Source organism: Adelges cooleyi, unplaced genomic scaffold (assembly GCF_023614345.1).
Source record: "Adelges cooleyi isolate 19-005CV unplaced genomic scaffold, UGA_ACOO_1.1 ACOO_flye_CR_arks_rails_tigmint_CR_PRNA_651, whole genome shotgun sequence".
Lineage (NCBI taxonomy): Eukaryota > Metazoa > Arthropoda > Insecta > Hemiptera > Adelgidae > Adelges > Adelges cooleyi.
Genome location: NW_026096352.1, coordinates 7,689,257 through 7,709,409, shown reverse-complemented (window position 1 = coordinate 7,709,409; position 20,153 = coordinate 7,689,257). Strand labels below are relative to the sequence as shown.

The 20,153-nt window shown below is 28.0% G+C and overlaps 1 protein-coding gene across 2 annotated transcripts; it reads right to left on the bottom strand.

Moving 5' to 3' along the window:
* Positions 1-840: 840 nt before the first annotated feature.
* On the bottom strand, positions 841-14,600 carry LOC126844860 (protein PAT1 homolog 1). 2 transcript variants are annotated; one of them, XM_050583294.1, is made up of 14 exons: positions 14,408-14,599; positions 13,777-13,867; positions 10,000-10,070; positions 9,135-9,263; positions 7,755-7,877; positions 6,407-6,523; positions 5,378-5,534; positions 5,214-5,305; positions 5,017-5,151; positions 2,525-2,656; positions 2,294-2,452; positions 2,062-2,220; positions 1,765-1,989; positions 843-1,662 (listed from the first exon to the last, which is right to left on the bottom strand). In XM_050583294.1, the coding sequence occupies exons 1-14, from the start codon at positions 14,438-14,440 to the stop codon at positions 1,390-1,392; spliced, it is 1,896 nt and encodes a 631-aa protein (XP_050439251.1). In that variant the 5' UTR covers positions 14,441-14,599; the 3' UTR covers positions 843-1,389. The 2 variants fall into 2 exon arrangements, with proteins under 2 accessions (XP_050439252.1, XP_050439251.1); XM_050583295.1 differs by lacking the exon at positions 6,407-6,523 and having other exon boundaries at positions 841-1,662; positions 14,408-14,600.
* Between the last annotated feature and the right edge of the window lie 5,553 nt (positions 14,601-20,153).

The following is a 20,153-nucleotide window of genomic DNA, read 5'->3' as shown; positions in this document are numbered from 1 at the left end:
AAATATAATTTTATAGTATTATGATTTGACAATATTTATACAAAACAAAATACATGATAAAAAATCTATTTCTCCAACTGTCTAAAATCATTGCTTCATGACATTAAAAAAAATTAAGCGCTAAATATTTGTTTATAAATCACCTTATATTTGTATACATTATAATTATATAGTAAATACAATGTATAATTTAATATATTATGTAGCTATAATGTATTTTTTTAATTTTTATTATTACTAATACATGTAAAATAAATTAAATAATCAGAAAATTTTAAATATGGGTAGTTATGATACTTATAAAATAATTTTTTATTCTTATATTTTATTCAGGATTTTAGAAATAACAGTTTATATGAATATTATTTCAAGAAAAAAATGATTACTCATAATATGAGAATTAATAAGTAATTATTAAATATTAACGCTACATAAAAAAATTATTACAATAATGAGCTTACTATTTTGTTACTGACCTTAGTTTTAGTACTTGGTTTAAAAAACAACTACAATTTAATAACTGAATAATTATTACAAGACATGACTTCAAGAAATATACACACAATATAATACATATGCTTATATTTTTTTAGACAAAAATTATATTATGTAAGAACAATTTTGTATTCAAATAATAATGATCAAATGAAAAGAAAACTTTACTATTTTACATATGATTAAGGGAAATATTATATATTTATATTGCTGTATACAATATATATGCTTATATTGTTTTGTATATAAATAATTAAAAAAATTAAATTAAGTTATTTTTAGAGAAAAAAATAATAGATAAATTGTTCCTTTTAATAAACAATATTGTTAATAACAGTATTAAAAAAAGTGATGGTTTATTTAAAAATGAAAAATGTTCATTTGGTTCATTTATGTTCAAAAATGTTCATTTATGGTTTACAAAAATAATATACATTAATAAACATAATCAAAAGATATTTTTTTTACTAACAGTTCAACGATAAAATCATGTCATATTATACTAAGCATTTGCTAAAAGTTGGGAACAAAAATAATAAATTAAATGATAAAAAAGTATAATGTCACATGATGATAATTGGTTTAAAAACTAAAATAAAGAACCTTAAACGTTTAGTGCATTACAACATAATTTAGTTTTCAGTCATTTAAAAATTGTCATTAAATGTTTATTATATACACATAAAAAAGCTGAAACCTCTAAGAAAAGTGGTATGGGAAAAATGGAGGTATAATGATACCATGAATTTTATTTAAAGGTCCATAATATCATTATAATATCAAGCTAAAAAAGTTATCGTTGTTTTTTTCACTTGCAAGTGGAAAAAACTATTAGTTTAAAATAATGTTTAAATGTTCGTAAGAAAGTTGTTATTTTTTTCTACTTATTAAAAATTATTTCTTTGATGTGTCACCCAAAAAACTTAGTCTTTGTATCAAGTTATTAATTTTTGCAACAGTGATCGATTGGTCGAATGGCAAATTAGTTAGATGTTGTTCAATAATTGTTTTGTTTAATCCAATGACTGGTCTCTCTACAAGGGTTTCAGAGCTTAACCAAATGACACGGCTCATAAACATACTCCATTGTTCTAGTACTTCTGGCTCTGTGGTTAAACGCACTTCTTCTGCTCGTTCAATCATATTTGCAATTACCGATATACCAAACTAAAAAAAATGTTATTATTTTGTATAATTTGAATCTCTCGTTTATCTTTTAAGGTATTAGGTTAGGTACCTATACATTTATGTTATACAAAATGTACTTACAATATTTTTTAATACAAATGATAGATTTGTCATTAAACATTCTGTGACTTTGTTCATCTCACCGAGACACAAACAAAATATCCATTGCCTAATATATGGTAAAAACAGTAACAATAGCTGCTCCTCATTATCTTTCATCATAATTGTACAAATGGAAGGCCCGAAAAATGCATTCCATAAAAATGATGGATTTTTAAGGTGAGGCAGAATACGGTGCACCAATTGCTAAAAATTAAAACAGCATTATTTCGATTTGCACTACATCAATTAACTAACACATAAAAGGTATTCACATACTTTTCCTTTCCTTATTGTCGCATATGCTACTAAATTGTGTAAATGGTTAGTTAAAATTTCCGTTAGTTCATTAATGTACTCTTGCACTGAAGGCGTCGCTTGATACTTGTTTCTTATTGCATAATAAGTTTGTTCTATTTTCAATAAGGGTATGTACATCTAAAACATAATTAAATGGCACACTTAAGCATACGACCACCAAAAAAATATAGGGTTAGTATTACTCAAATACCTGTTCAATTTCTAAAAGAATTTGTTTGGATTTTTTCTGTGCAACAATGGTCCGTGTAGTGTTGGTTGTAGGATTCAACGGACTTGAAGGAGATGATGAAGGTGTAAAGTCATTAAGTTCTATGTCAATTATTTTTCTGGGAGCAATTACACTACCAATCTAAAAAAAGTTCATAATTAAAAACCGTGGAAATTTATTAAATTTCCATAGAAGAAATCTATTAAAACTCACCAGAACTTTTCCTAGCGAGTTTTCAAAATGCAATGGAGTATACGCATTGTGGGATTTAGATTGCAAATCAGGCTGATGTGAATTATTATTCGATTTTATACCACTTGATCCATGGTGTCGCTTTTGGTACATCTAGAATATATAGTAAATTAAAAATCTATAGTTAAAATAAAAATTTAACTATTATAAAAACTTGAATGGGGTATTATATTTACACTATTAACACGCCTTGCAGTGATGGTATGCAATTGGACATTGATAATAAAATATAATAATAATAATATAAACTATTATTAAAAACTAATAATTTGTATTATTTGTAAGTACTATGTTCCAATTGTATTTCTTAACCCGTGCGAAGCAGGGTACACAGGCAGCTAGTATATATATATATAAGAAGGGAATCTAAAATTTAAATACCACTGGCCGACACTCGCAGAAGAATATATAAGTATATTTATATATAGGGTGTCCGACAATGATTTGACAAATAAAATAACTTTTGTTCTAGTGTAAATTTTGGGATTTTTTTTAAAAATTAATTTATACTTATTTGCGCTGTAAATACCATATTTTTTTGGTACTGTTTTTTGAAAATTCAAGATAGACATTTTAGTAAGAATAATTTGCTAAGAATTTAGATTGATCGATAACCAGTTTTGTAAATTCCGTTAATGTTATTAAAGATTAAAATCTAAAACAGGAGGTGCGTAGATTAAACATATAATTATTTTTATCTGCACGCATTACTCTACTGCACTCCACCACACATCTTATACTTTAAACTTAAATAACTTTAAAAGTAATTATTCAAAACTGATTGTTGAACATTTTCAGCACAAACAGATAAAAATAAAAATATCGATAAAAGCATTGTATCAATGACAATTATGTGGTTAAAAATATTTTTCAGTACTAGGGCGGATACGATTAGGGTTGATCGTCAATCTATAGTTAACCATATACCGTAAATAACAAAATAATGAAAATATTTTCATTACCTGTTGACTGTTGATTCACTCACATACAACAACTTAGAAATTGTCTACGGCCAAAGTGTAATTTTCCCTTTTTTGGTTTTTTTCTTATAAAAAATTTTGTCTACAGATTTTTGAAAAAATTGTATATATTATAGCCCCATTTTAGAACTACCTTCGGTATAATTTTTTGACCTAAATCCCTTAAACTTTACTTGAAAAAGTGAAATAAAGATAACATTTCTATTCCTTCTAGAGGAAAGGGTTTATAATTTTTTGGTTTGTCAATATTTATCAGTAGTTCTATGTTTTAAAAATATTCCATATTAATTTGGAATTAATTAAACTATTTTCAAAAAAGTTATGGAGTGTGTTTTGTTGAAAAATATGTAAAATTGCTTAGTGTATTTCTTGATATTGAAGGGGAAGGGATAAATGTTTTTAAATTATTGGTCCAATAAAGTACCTTACAGGTAAGATTTCTGATTTATAGAGTTGCTACTCGAAGAAATCGGTTCAGAGGTTTAAAAGATATCGTGAGTACAGACTCAAATAAAATTAAATAAAAACACATCACTGTAAATACAATAACTTCCTTAGCTCCGCATCAAAGCTAAAATTATTAAAAAAATACATAAATTACATAAATATAGTACCATCACAGAATAGACTAAATCTATTCAAGACATTAATATAAGTTTGAACTCTTATTTATACTCTTTATGAATTGCTATTTTTTGTCAGACTATCACAGTTATTTTTATAGGATATTACAATTTTTTTCACATCAAAACTGCTTTGTGCGGGATAAGTATGTGAGGCCAGTAGTTAACAATAGAACAAACAAATGTTTACAATGTATAGAGAAGAACATTTTTTGTTACACAGCACTTTTATTTTTTTGATATAAATTCTTAATTTTTTTTTAGAAATAAATGAAAAAAGAAGAAAATGAAAGTTAATGAACAAATAATTTTGGTTATCAAAAAACGATACGGCATAAATAAAGTTCTTCTCTATCCATTATAAACATTTTATACGGATACTGTTACTGCCCTCACACACTTGTCCTCTGTAAAACCATTTTCGCGGATAAAATATGGGTGTGTAATCTATTTTATGGTACCACAATATCATTGATTTTTTAATAGATAAGCTACTCTGAATACAAACACATATAATAATTTGTATTTAGCTAAGGGGAGTTGTAAGTACTGTAAGCAATGCTTAGAGTTAAAAAAAAAAAAAAAAATAGTAACATACAAGTATCTTATAAAATATTCAGTTTATAAATGTTTTTAAAAATGGTTAGTTGCCAAGTCGTATCGAGTCTAGACATTTTACTCTTGTATTGCTCTTTAGCAGTGTATTTTTATTTAATTTTATGCCACCTCTGCTCATTGCCTTCCTATGGCACTTATCTTGTCCAGCACAGCTCTCAAGACCTGTTTACATCCCATTCAAGCTCACTCCTAATATTATAAGATCAACGATTGAAATAATAATTTTACGAACTGTGAAATAGAAGTCATCTTCTAGTGGGTTACTGTTATTAAATTGAATTGTCTGTATGCCGGCTAACCAATGCTTTTCTCTGAGTGTCATGAATCCTGCAGCGTCATCATGAGGCTCTTCAATCATATAGTCATTCTATAAAAAATTATATAAATTTAATATTAAACTAAAAATTTTTTTTTATAAATTTATGTTACTGTTTTATGATACTGATGTTGTTCCAAAGTCATATTAGTATGATGTCTATTAACATTTCCTATGTTTGGTGGAGGAGGAAGGTGTTGAAAAACTACAGCAAAAAAACAAAATAACGTGTGTATTAATATTTGAAAAAAAAATATTTTAAAATAATTTAACTCACTTGAATTTGAATGGGGAACAAAGGTAGGTAAGTTGTATTTGTTGTAATTCTGTTTAAAATATTGTGGAATTGGTACAAATACTTTTCTAGCATTCATTTCTGCTGGTGGCGGTGGTAGTTGTGAGAATTGAGATGGCAGTACTTTTGCTGATTCAATCTATATAGTGATAAATAATTAAAATATTATAAACTACACAATTTCAATGAGTTACAAGTAATTTATAACTTATACTTAAATATTACTAATGAAGAAATATAAATAAAAAAATAAATGAATTGTATAATAATTATTAATTTTAATTGTTCTACTGTAATTTGCATTACACGACAAATGTATTTGTTATCATGTTTCAAATTTTTTTTTTTTTATTCAACCAAACAATTTAATTTTTAAAAATACATTATTTATTTGTTTTTTATTATACATCAAATTTTTTAAATTTCTATTCAATCACTTGAAAATATATTAAGCAGTATATGGGTCAATACAAATCTCTGCCGAAATCAAACCTAATATTGCTCCAACTTAAAATCTTGATTTTATATTATCATTAAGCCTAATTTTTTTACTAAAGAAGTGATTTTTAATATAATTTTAACAGATTATAACAGTAAATATGTTTTTTACATTTTACCCCATACTTAGGTTCCAATAAATTTATATCCAACAATGTTTTTTTAAATAACAAATTGTAATGAAATTATTTTTAAAATAAAGCACTATGATTGTTTTTCAATGACTCTAGTTCAATTTAGTGAAAATTTGGTATACTCACATTTCCTAAGATAAGTTAATTAATTGAGGGGGTGACAAGTACAAAAAAGATAAAGTATGGACCCCCTAGTATATACATACACCATTACATATTATAATAGATTATTTATAAATTCACAAACGATCCTTGTTAATACACAAACAATACACAAAACACAATAATCAATAATGAACATTAACTCATATTAATAAATACATACATTTCGTGAAAATAAATAATATATTAATAAATAATAAATCAATAAAACATATACCAATTGTCTTTCTAAATCAGCTACACTTATTGCAGATGACATAACTTGTGATTTAATGGCAGCACCATCAAAATGGCTATTTGCCTCGTGGAACCCTGGTGGCGGATTGAACATATTCTAGTAATAAAAAAAATATACTTTAACAAAAACTAGAAATAATTTTAGAAAATATTATTTTATTTGTAAAATTTTTTAAATTTTTATATTATTAATGACAATTATAACAACAATTAAGATGAAATTAATGTTAAATCAGTGATTGGTTGAAATATTTCTTTACTTCAGACTGAAATAAAGTAGTTTTTTTTTTGAAAGGGAATACAAATATTCTTCGCTAAAATTGTTTTCTATATTAGTTGAAAACGTATTTGATAAAGTTACTACTTTAATAAACTAGATAATTAGTTAACATGTTATTAAAAATATGTTTATTTTTTATTATGGCAAAAGCTATAACTTGACATAAATGATTTATAACTAAAAGAAAAAAATTCACTAATGTTTAATAATTAACAGTTTAATACTCTAAGAATAACCATATGTTGAAAATATTTTAAAAAAATAGTAATTTCAAATTATTATTATTTTTTTTTTATAATTATTGTAAGATTTTGAAATACGTTTTATGTATGTCATAATTTGATAATCATATAAAAAGTAAACTACAACAAATAATAATTTATTTTTATAAGTGTTGGTTAGAACATTATAACAACATTCTTTCTACTTTCCACACACAAAGTTGAACATTTCTATACCAGAACCTTGAAAAATTGACTACAGACTATTGACTAACATAATAGTCAATGTACATTTTTTTTATTCATTTAGTTTTAAACACAAGACAATGATTAAAATTCAACATGTATGACAAACAATCACAGATAACTAATTGTAAGTTAGCAGAGATAAAAATACCTCGTGTGCTAAAATATGTTACTATTTATGGTTAATGAATCATTGTAAGCAACAAAAACAAAAAAATACTGTAGTTACATTAAAAAGATACTCAAACCTTGGAATTAAGAGGGCATTAACATAAAAGAGTAAAGCACAGGCAATTTTTCACAAAGTGAAATCACTATAAACATGATGTATATCGTCATCGTATTTAAGTCACGTAAGTGACTTAAAGAGACTTTTAAGTAATCGTAAGTGTACTTTTATAGTTTTTGTAATATTTTTTTTGTACAATAATATAGTCCAAATCACGCATTTTATAATATCATTTCACATGGTCACTTCTTGCACATAGTCAGTTTTTATATGACGATAACGATATAATGAAAATTTTAAAATAAAACTTATTCTATAAGAGTATGATTATAAGTAATATTTCGCTATTTACCCGTGATAATGGATTAAAACCATGAAGTGGAATGGGTCTTCTAATTGGGCCACAATCATTAATTGGCACATTACCAAAATTTTGTTGAACAAAATTTAAATTATTTTGATACTGCAAATTCGGCTACAAAATAATAAAAAGCAAATAAATGTTTTTGTAAAAAGTTATCTTTTCAAGAAAACCAAACTTTATGTTCATGACATCTAGTTTATGTAAAATGTATTTAGTAGTTCTTAATGTTCTTACATTTTATACAATTTTCATATTGTAAAAGGTTTATTACGATTAATATTATTAGTTGGCAAATTGTTTTTTGTTAATAGTAAAAAATAAATAAAGCTCTTTACACAATTTTTTTTTTAATTGCTGCAATTATTGTAATATGCTGTACTGAACTAAAAACAATATTACAGCACTATAAAACATTATTTAAATACTAAATACTCGATTAGTAACATGATACTTAAACATTACTAGGGTGGGGTAGGGCACAGGTCTTTAGCTTATTACTGAAATTGATTCAAATGACTCAAATAAATGCTTCAATGTGAATCTGTAGATATACGGATATCTATAAAAGCATTGTAAAGCACATAATCTGCTTAAAAACATATTTTACCTTATTAAATAATCATATCCTCCCTAATTAGGGAGGATACGATTAGGGTTGATTGTAGTCAATAATTATTTCTTGTCGTTGCTATCCATATATGGGTGAATAACAACTTAATGAATTTTTTTTTTTTTTTCATAGCTGTTGACTGTGTTTCACTTTCATGAAGCAACATGTAAATTTAATTCTTAGTGAAATTTTTCTGTTTTTTTGGAAGGGGGGGTTCTTAATATAATAAAATTGCTCTACTGATTTTTTGATAAAATTGTTGTAGGCCGACTTTAAAGCTACATTTAGTCTAATTTTCAAACCGTATGCACTAAAACTACACGTATAAAAACAAAATAAGAAAAAGTTTTGAACCCTTCATTTGTGGGGGAAAGAATTTTTGTTATTTTTTAGGTCTGTCAACTTAAGTTATATGGCAAATACTATGCCTAAAAAATAAACACAAATTTGTAAATAAGTTGAAAAATGTATACATTTTTACAGAGCTTTTTTCTTTTTTAAAGAGGAAGGTGATTAGCTGTTTAGAAAATTCTGTGGGTCAAGACACAAAAAATAAAATAAAATCACATTATTGTTAGTAAAAACAATATCTTTCAGCTTCGCATCAAAGCTAATATATGACCAAAAAATGTAATTTCAATAATACAACAACTTTATTAGTATTTCTATTAAATTAAAAAAAAATATTTTTTAAATATTTAAGCTAGTTTAAACACATTGTTATGAATAATTTTTTTTTAAAAATGTAGTTAACTTACTGGAATATCATACTGTTGACTGAACGTGCTTAATTGTCTTAATTCTCTTTCTAAATCAGGTAGTGATTTTATTGGATCGTTGAATATACTATCGGAAGGTAACGAGTCTGTATAATCACCATTTAATTCCTGATAACAAAAATATTCATTATCTTTCCAGTTTTATATTTTGCAACAACATTAAAAGTTGTAATATTTACTGAATACAGAATATCAGTATTTACATGACTACTTGCACATAGCAAAGAGAGTAAACAATTACAAAACTATTGTTTTATCAGCTTAGTCGAACATTTTCTAGTTTAATAAGTCATGTTATTCAGTTTTGATGATAAATAAATTAAACAGAAGAAGAGGTGAGAGAATTTGAGGAAAAAGGAATGATGACTTGCTTACGGTAAAAAGTATGTGTTACAAAAGATATTTAAAATAATAGCTATGATAGTTGGATAATTAGATTGTTTTAACATAAAATAAAGTTTTAATTACCCAACCCTTAACTAATAGAATTTACTACACAGTAGCGTATCTAGAATTTTTCCACGGGGAAGGATTTACAGATTTTAACAGCCATACCTATTCAATATAAACATATATTCATATTATTATATACATATTGCATGTAAACAAAAATTTAGGGTTCTTAACTACAAAACAAAGTCTAATTTTCTTGAGGACAGTGAATGAATATTGAGTACTTCTTCAGGTGTGACAGTTATATTTTAAATTATGTTTCAAATAACCTCCCAGGCCAAGATATGGGGGTTATACCCCCACGTTAATACGCCACTGTTACTACATACATAAAATGTATTCTGCATAGAATTATTTATGTGTTAACATAAAATTATGATTCAGTACTTACAGTATCAGGCCATCGTTTTTTTGTTTCTTCATCAATTCTAGCATATTGTTCATGGTCAGCTTCCCAATCATCTATTAATATTATCAATTTTTAATTTATGAATAAGTTTTTTAAAATTTTTTATAAATAAATTATAATAAGTAAAACTAATAAAAACTTGCACAGTGTAGTCAAATAAACGCTTTGAAAATCTCAAAATGATAAAATATACATAGATGTAGGGTTTATTTATTGCAATAAAAACCATTCCAAAATTATTAAAATTCTAATTGAGGCGTTTTTTTTAGAAAAAAAAGAGCCTATAAGCAAAATTATGGCTTTGAGAAAAAGCAGAATTTTCAAAGTTTTCATGAATTGTATTGTAAACCATTTTGACTTTATATATCTTTAACAAATTACAAATGTATTAAAATAGTTAGACCTTATTCAAATAATTTATTCGTGGATTTATGTGACATATATGGGTTTTTTCAAATAATTTCCTTAATAATATACAATTACTTCATGTGCCTTTTCCAAAGGATAAAATGTTTCTTAACAAAACTAAGCTTTTAAAAAAAAAATTAACAAAATTTTTAAATAAACAAAATCGTAATCAGGATAAAAGCATATCAATCGATGGGTCCTTTATTCGGAAAGTGACATTTTTTATCACCAGAGTAGTTGTTATCTGATTATTATTACGTCATAACTTTACTCAGTAATGCCACAAGTTAAAGAAAATTTTACCATAATATATTTAATTTAATTATAGCGATTAATTAAAAATTATCTTTGGAAAAGATCTATCGATCGATGGGACTTTCGTCCTGAAAACACCTCAATTAGAGATTTGTAAAAAAAATGTAGTAAAAATGCAGTTAAGTGCTCTAAAGTTTAATTAATTTGTCTTAAATATATGTATACAGATTTGCATTATATTGTTTGAAAGAGCTAGGTATAACATTTGTTTGAAACTTTTATTAAAATTGTCATTACTAAAAAAAAATTAAGCACTTTGTAGAGTTGTGCTTTTAGTGTGAAACGCTCACGCCCACAATTATATTTTTGGTATAAGGGTAGGTAAAATTATGGTTAATCATCTGTTCCTAATAACTTGTTGTTACTAATAGCCAATAGGCAAATCAACAATACTATGATAATATTTTTGTTATAATTGTTAACAGTTAATTTATTCATTTACAAAAAGCAACCTGGAATTTTAATACAATGCAAGAGTTGTTTTTCTTTTTTTATGGTTTCTCTGTATAAAAAATAAGTTTGAATAAAGGTTTTTGAGAAAATTGTGTATGTTATAATTTCCACTTTAGATCTATCTTTAGTCTAATTTTCAGAATTTCTTAAATGTACGCTCAAAAATGTGAAATAAAGAAGAAGTTAACACTCCTCCTAGAAAAAAAGGTTTTTGATGTTTTTTTAGTTGACAACATATATTGATAATATTTTAATAATTAAGATTATAATAGTTGCTGTAAATTTTTAGCTTACAAAAGATCAAACACTTAATGTTTTCAAAAATGGAATTGGTTCGCATCAATCATTGGGTCATCACAATCCACAGAATTATTTATGTAACAAGATATTTTCTTTTAATTTCAACTTATTTTTTTATAATGTTGAACAACTATAAGTTAATATTACAAACTTAACAATGGTATGGGCTAATATATGTGATCACTTATATTATGCATGATGATTAATAAGAATTTATAAATAGAGGAAGAGTGGCCGAGCGGAGAAGGCAACAGTTTGTTAATGCTCACTATTGCTGATTTGGCACTAGGCTACGGGCGCTCTGTTTGCTGGGTGAGCAAACACTTAGTGAAAACAAGCCGCCTTCCCCTCTCCAGCGACGGACTGACGATCTATCCCGGATAGCAAATTCGTCTAGTAACAATCTCATGATGACATTATTGGGCCTTCATGGCCTGTTAAGCTTGCATGATGAATGAATGAATGTTTTATAAATAATAGGCTATTTTTTTAAAAATGTACTACAATAATTTGAATTAAAAAACTCAATGTATGTGGCAATATACATGTATCATCTAAAAATACAACAATATACAATTGTATTACACATTACTCAGCCTCAGATTATAATGAAACATTTTACAGAAATTAAAAATTTCACCGCTATTTTTTTATTAGTAACCAACTAGTGTCTAACAATATAAATTATAGGAGGATCTAAAAATAATATCTTGTACTTTGAGAAAAAATTATCATAAAACCAAATTATCAATGGTACAAACCTCCGAACAACAAATATAAAAAAGTAGTACATATATAAAATAATACAACTAATACTCAGTTATTATCACAATAGTTATTCATACTATATTATTAAAATAAAAAAAATTGAAATTAATTTTAAAATATTAAAAAAATTAAATTAAATGATAATATTGGCCAAATCAAGCTGATTTTACGCTTATTATGTCCATATTTCCTAAAGCATTTTCAAATACTCTTAAAAAACTGAATATTGACCTATCCTCATTACTCTACACATAATTTAAGCTTATCTAATGGTTCTAGTACTTTTAATTTTTTTTAGTAGATAACAAATTTTTTTGAACAATGTTAAGCTTAAAATTTCCCTACATGAATTTTGTAATCTTTCCCTCCACGATTCATCATGGTAGCCGGTATGTGTTCGAACACAAGGTAAGTATTAAATACATCAAATGTTATAACACAAGTAAATATTGGGTTTAACAAATGTTCAAATGAACATTTTTCCAAATGGAATTATTTGAAATAAAAGTTTTCTATTATTTTATAAATAAATTTTAAATATTGGAACAATCAAACACAGATAATATATTCTACACCACAACCCTAACATTATATGAATATTATCAGCAGTGTATTTTCAATAATGTTATATGTTTTTTTATGTGTATTCTAAAACTTGAAATAGATACATTAAACTGAAATATTAACAACAAAATATATTTTTAGGTTAATGTAGAAATAACCAAATTCCTACAGCTAAGTTATCTGTAGTTTTACTTCAAATAATTCAAAATGAAACGCAATGCTCTATCAAACTGTTTCTATTAGGCAAAATAGACAGAGGGAAATCAAAATTACAATTGACGGCAACGTCTAATTTTGACTGGTTAACTTAGCGATTTATGATAAACCGTCATTAGTAAACCTTAAAAAAAATTAATTAAAACAAAAATTGTAACTTACAATTAGATTAAATTTGAATCATGACAAAGGAATTTTGTAACCCTTAATAAATAGTCAACTTCAAAATATTATCAAGATCCAAGGCGAACAATTGCTTATTGAATTTATTAGAAGGGGGGAATTCAAAATAATTTATTTACTGACTTATATTAAGTAATAGAATATAGATTATCAATTTTAGTATAAATGCACTTTACCAGACAACATTTTTTTTTGCCATATTTTAGTGTTTTTTAAGCTTTTTATGAATCTGAGTCAGAATTAGGCGAACTCCGTTAGTTCAAAAGGTTTAGCTAGTTTAAATTTGCATATTTCCCCTATTTAACTATACGCGCCCTTCGTCGTCCTTTTTTTTTTATGCCGGACACGTGACATGGCTTCTAGAACCATTTTAAACCGACTTTACTTAAAACCTGTGATCTCCTAGACTGTAGCCTGCAAACCTAGGATATTTTAAGTTAGCGTAGCGAAGCGATGGCGCCAAGCGAGCGAGTGCCAAAACACTCGGAGACCTAAGCCCATGACAAGTAAATATATTTAGCATACAAACATATTATGAAAACCTCATCTTACCTGACATATCATTTCCAAAAGTCTCATCATTAAGAGCATCATACTTGTCTTCATCATATATTTCTTCTTCAAATTCATCCTCGAATTTGGCCTAAACCAAAAACACATAGTTAAAGTGTTATTAGCAATAAAGTAAAAAATGTAATATAAACAGTTACTAAAATGTTTAATAACAATAGACTTTTCAATGCCAAGTGTTACAAACTTGGAACTAGTTTTTAACTGAAATGATGATTTATTAGTTTTATAATAATATACCTAATATAAAAATACAATTTGTGGCAAATTTGTAACATTTGGCACTGAACGGTTTAGTACAACGCTAAGCTCATAAACAACAATCACTAGCATAATGTAATATTATATATTATTATGGTTTATACACATATTTAAACATTGTTGTGATATAATGAACATTTAATATGTTTTTTATTTATGTATTTAGGTTATCTTAAGAAAATAAGCTAACAATGAATAACATCACGAAAAGTGAATCGATATAAATGGTGAATATTAATGTAACCGCTATTTTATGACGTTTAATTTTAACAAAACATTGTGGATATTTAAAAATCACATTTTTATAGTTCGTAAAAAGTTTTACAATTAGATGATTACGTATTGAAACTACCTGGTGACCAGCTATAAAGTCGTCCCCGTCCATGTTGAATGGTCTACTATTTGATCGAGTAAAATAATCTTCACTTTTTTTTTAAAATATAGTCCAACCTGTCAAACGGAACGTTTGAACTCATGACATGGTGTTCTTATAACGAAAAACATACTGCATAGTGCATACTGCATAGCATTGTACTAACAGCTAACTTTCTTCTTTCCTTTTTTACTGATAACAACAATTGATAATATACAATATGGAGGTTAATTTAGAGTGGAATTTCACCTCCGCCGGGAGACGGCGTGGCCATTAGGGATAAAAATGCAGTGTTGTCGCTGCTTGTTTGACTACTTATCTCCCGGCTGAGATTGAACATACATTGCTGGACCACGCCTTATATTTTTCGGTAACCAAATATTCGGTACGAAAAATTTAATCATAGACCTTATACCTACTAATCGACGGAGCATCGGGGTGGGATGCGGATGGGTGGTGCGAGCACGGTTGTCGTCGTATTTGGATATATATTGGGGTAAATAACTAACACTAGGTGCGCTGCTCTCTTTTCAAGTATGATCGCGCATATACTATGTAGGAGAATATGGATTATGGAAATACTGATTTAATGACGTCCTGCATTGCGTTTTTTTTTTGATGAAGCAATAATATTTTTTTTAATGATTTAAACATAGGTACTTATAGACCTTATATTACTAAACGGAGCATGCATGTAGTTTCATCGAGCCGACGTGACTGCGCTGATGGCGCAACATGGTGACGGCACCCGGTCCGTTCATGTGCAATTGAGTTCCGGTTGGGTATTATAAATGTTAATGTATATATAATATATATACACGACATTAGCCGTGCTCGTACTACCCGCCCGGATGCTTCGTCTAGTAGTAAAAAGCATGATATTATGGTAAAAAACTGTATGGATATAAATACTGTATAGATATACTACCACACTGAGAACTCAAATGCGCATGAGCAAATGCCCTATTGGCATCATTGATTCCCGCCTACAGCGCAGTCACGGCAGCTCACTGGAATTACATGCAATATGCATGCTCACGATGTAGAGAAGATAAGGTGACGCCACTCCAACCAAATCAGTGGGTCAAGAAATTACGGCATTTTGGTAGTACAGTTTTATCACGTAGATAGCGCCACCATTCGCCCGAAGGCCGACTTTTACATGGAGCTAATAGGGTTTTTTACATATTATACGTTACTGTCATTTTTATTACTAAATAAAAATATATTACATGTAATTTTATTTTATTACAGGACTATAGATTACATATTATTTTAAAAACCACAATATTCGTATGTGTAGTCTAATTAAATGTACTATTTATTCTAATTAGTAATTCCTATTCCACAAAATACGTTTATAGTCGAACGATGACTATCCTTTTATAACAATATATGAAATTATTCTATACGATATATAATATAATAACACGTATTATGTACAAGAAAAAAATTGTCCTCAACCCCTCCCTCCCCCTTCCTATATCGAATTTTAAGCACCAGAGAAGTTTTTTCAAATTGAGTTTATAGTTGTTGAAGGTCTAAAGAATAATTTGTCCAAAAGAATAACGAAATTTCTGGACTTATAGTTCCGAAGATATTTTAATTCTTACTTAGGTAGCCGCAATTCCCCTTAACACTTAATAATTAAAATATAATTATTAAATTATTATTTATTTACTTCAAGTTCTAAATTACTTCAGAGAGTAACATTGTAACAGTTATATAATAAATACCTATAATATATTACTTAAAACACAATTTTTTTTGGCTCTGGGGGGTTTAAACCCGAACCCCCCCCCCCTTGTAATACACCACTGTACATAACAATACATTCTTTCCGATTATTTTAATTTACCCCCGAAAAATAAGCATCGCTTGTGTAAGGTGGATATTAATTACTTTAATAAACCCCAATTAAGTGTCTTCGAAAGCCCGACTACCGTGAAATTCAAGCCCAACCATACGTGCAATGCCTAGGGACGAAGTAGCGACATAATCTCTGCATTGTGTTCCTAGAGATGATATTTGCATCACAAATAATTGTTTATATTTTGTGTCTACATAATAAACCGTGGCATATATAATTACAAAATACTGTTGTTCTTATTAATTTTTACAAATAACATTCATTGACTAATGTAGATCTTTTAGATTTATAATTTATTGGCAATATTTGCTCTACTATAGTTTTATTCTATTATTCTGATCTAGAATTTAGAAATTATGACCATGTATACTAATGACTAATTAGTATTGGAATACTACTTTATATTAGTAGAGTAGCTAAAATAATAAAATAAATAACTGTGCTGGACATAGACTAGATTAGAATAAATTGAATTTAATTAATTATGAAAGCTATATTCTAGTGCCAATATTTACTTTAATACCATTAAAAAACACAGTTTTCGCAATTAAAAAGTTAACAAAATAATTGTTTTACTAAATAAGACAATAAAAATAATAAAAACTCCACATAAAGAATAATTAACATAAAAATAAAAAATAAAACGTTTATCGTCCATAAGCCGCATAGAAAATATCGGCGCCACCTGTACAGCGAAGCTGAACTACCAAAATGCCTGAAGCATTCGACCCCAGATTTTTACTGATAAGAAGTTGAGTGGTGTCACCTTATCTTCTCTACATCGTGTGCATGCTATAAGCAGTACAATGTCTAAGAAATCAATAGTAACACCCGACGATGCAAAACTATATTCACTATGTATTCGTACGACCATTTCGTTAACTTAATGGTAACTGTATTTCATATGCCCGTGGACTAAATTCATATTTTTTCACTGTCCAGACACCCTTCTTTACTGTAATAAAAACTCGACATTGCCCAAAAAATAAAACTAAAATCATAGAGTTTAATATTAGATCCAATTATTATATTATTCTGTGCTAAAATTATTTAAAGATATAATATTTAACTGCAATTAATACAAGTATTAATGTATTATACAAAAATCAAAATATAAAATCCGACATATTATAATATAATACTGATATTATGTATAATACGTACAGATGGAGTTTACATATTTTATATTTACAGGTAAAATTTTGTTGGCGGTGGAGTTTACATGTTTCTTAACTGACCCTAGTCGCTTCTACCTGCAATTGGTATTAGTCCATATGGATTAGATACCCTAGTCTATTCTTCTAACAGAATAATTTTTTTTTGTAAACATCTATCTACATTTTAAACATTATAGTTTATGGTATAGGTACATATTCAGTTTTTACAAAACATAAAACTGTCTGATCTATATAACTATTGTCCATTGAGCTGTTTATTGTGATTACACCTATGTACCCTAAGAACACAAAAGAAATGTGTGTGCTGTTAGGGTAACATTTTATTAATAATAAACTATTTCGGATACCCGATCAACTCGGATACGTTTTGAGGTTTGAACTCGGAGTCGTTGTGTCGAGTTTAAACTGCTGTAAAGTAAAATTCGTTTTTCATAGGTACTTGGATCTTATTCCGATTGCTTTTACAGCTTACTCGTTTAGTAGCCATAGTTTACCTTGTAGAACTATTAGCCTTTGACTATTATAGTCTACAATATTAGGAGGGTACTAAAGCTGAAAAAAAAAATATTCACCTTGATGTTTAAGCTATAAAAATCCACCGGATGGAGTAGAAGCAAATGTTTAATTTTGATACTATCTGAAAATTGGGAAAATTGGATTTTTATTCAAATTTATAATAAAACAAAAATATACATTTTTTTCTACCGTCTCTGAGATATTCCAGCTGAAAAATTCCTTCATAGAAATTCACATTTATAAGAGAGATTGAGTTTTTTAAGTTTCATTTTAATTATAATCTATGATTTAAATGCTAATAAGTCATCGACTCACTTAACCACTATAACCAGAGCCGTACCGAGCCATTTTTTATCCTGAGGCAGAACTTTAGCAATGCGCCCCCCTGGGTGGTGGGGTGACACACTCCCAGTTTTTATTATTTTTCAAAAAAATCTGTAAATTTTTAATTAGGTTTCGAGCAAAACAAGAAATAATATTTTTAGCCACAAGTTTATAATTCTCAACCTTACATTATAGTAAACAAATCAATTCGAAATTAACAAATTTATAAGGTGTTTCAAAATAATAATTAATAATAATAATAATAAATAAAATAAAATAATTATTATTTATAAAGTTATTTTCCTTGCTTCGTCGGCAAATTTGTCAATAACTTCTTCATAATCCAATTTACTAGCGATTTCTGTTTCAATTGAAAGTATAGCCATGCTTGATAATTTCTCCTGAACCATTGTAGATCTTAAGTAAGTTTTTATCAATTTAAGTTTGCTGAAACTCCTTTCACATGAAGCAGTTGTAACGGGCATTGAGATAAAAATCCTTATAGCAATTTCAATACTTGGATACGATTCTTTAAGCTTATAATCGTGAATCATTTGTAATAAATCCAAAAATGTTACTGATTCAATACTTGGCAAAATTGATAAAGCTGCATGTTTAAAATCTTTTTTTTTTATGCATATGGCGTATTGACCGGGAGTGGCTATGGCTAACTTTATGCCAGTTCGGTCGCTGGGGTGCATGGCATTTCAGCCATGCATCCGGGGTTGATAGCGTGGGTCGCCGCTAAAAATCCCGGGTGGTAACCCATCCGGGATCAAGCAGCAAGACACAGCTTAACCTCAAATGCCATGCGGCATCTGAGATGTCCACTGCGCCACACCTCTTTTTAAACATTCCGCTTAAAGATGGTAAAAACCTCACTTTTGGGTCCATCATACTTTTTAAAACTTGTGCTTGGGCTACAATAGACATGCGAGATGACAGGGCAGTGTCTTTAATGACTTTCAAGGCACCTATTGCTTGTGGGTCAATTTGGTCATATGGTATGATATTGTCTGGAGCCAAAACCTGTATAATGGCACTATTTTGGCACGCTGGTTAGTTGGTATTTGACATATCACTTCTTGGGTGGGCACTGCCTTACGCAATAGAGCAGTTGGCCTGAATTTAATACGTGCATCCTTCCAGTTGTAGGCATAGTAATCTTCTACTTGCTTACGTGGTAATTTGAATAGAATGTCTATCATTTCCGTGAATTCTTTGTCTGGAAAGGGCGCTTTATTAATCCACCAGTGAACAGCTTGCATTTTACATATTACCCTACCAGCAATGTGTCGGTCTTCAACATTGAGGTAAAGTTCCTTGGGTATCCCATAATGTACAGCTTTTTCCAAGTCCATGGTGATCGGGAACTTCTGGGACATTAAGGCCATCGTGCTCGATAAAGGATTTGGGTCTTTGGTATCTCTGGCAGCTCTTTTTTTTAAATCTTTAATTTCTTCAACTATTTCCGCAGTATTTATATCTTCATTATATTTAAGTCCTAGATCAGCAGCTGCTTTTTGCAAATCGTGTGAATTCATATTGGTTAATGAATGACCGGAAAGAAATTCAAAATCGTTTGAAATTTCCATAATTTTTTCATACTACCATGTCATCTGAGTAAGAAGAATATCTATTGAGTCTATAATGGTAATTCGAAAATTTTGTTCTGTAGAAATATTTATCACATCATCATCTGTTTCATAAAGTTCTAATCTTTTTCTTTTTTTGTTCTTGATTCCTTGAAAGTTGTTGATATTTGTTACTCTTCTGCAACTTTTGTAGCAGTTGTAAAATTGTCTTCCATAGTGTGTTGCGAATTTCCTGCAAAGAA

What these genes read in the sequence shown, in the direction of transcription:
- LOC126844860 (XM_050583294.1), bottom strand. Translation starts at nt 14,440, where the DNA reads ATGGACGGGGACGACTTTATAGCTGGTCACCAG. An exon ending in AAAAACGATGGCCTGATACT is followed by an intron (nt 9,264 to 9,999) that starts GTAAGTACTGAA and finishes TTTTGTTATCAG; the next exon opens with GAATTAAATGGTGATTATAC. An exon ending in TGTTCCCCATTCAAATTCAA is followed by an intron (nt 5,306 to 5,377) that starts GTGAGTTAAATT and finishes TTTTTGCTGTAG; the next exon opens with TTTTTCAACACCTTCCTCCT.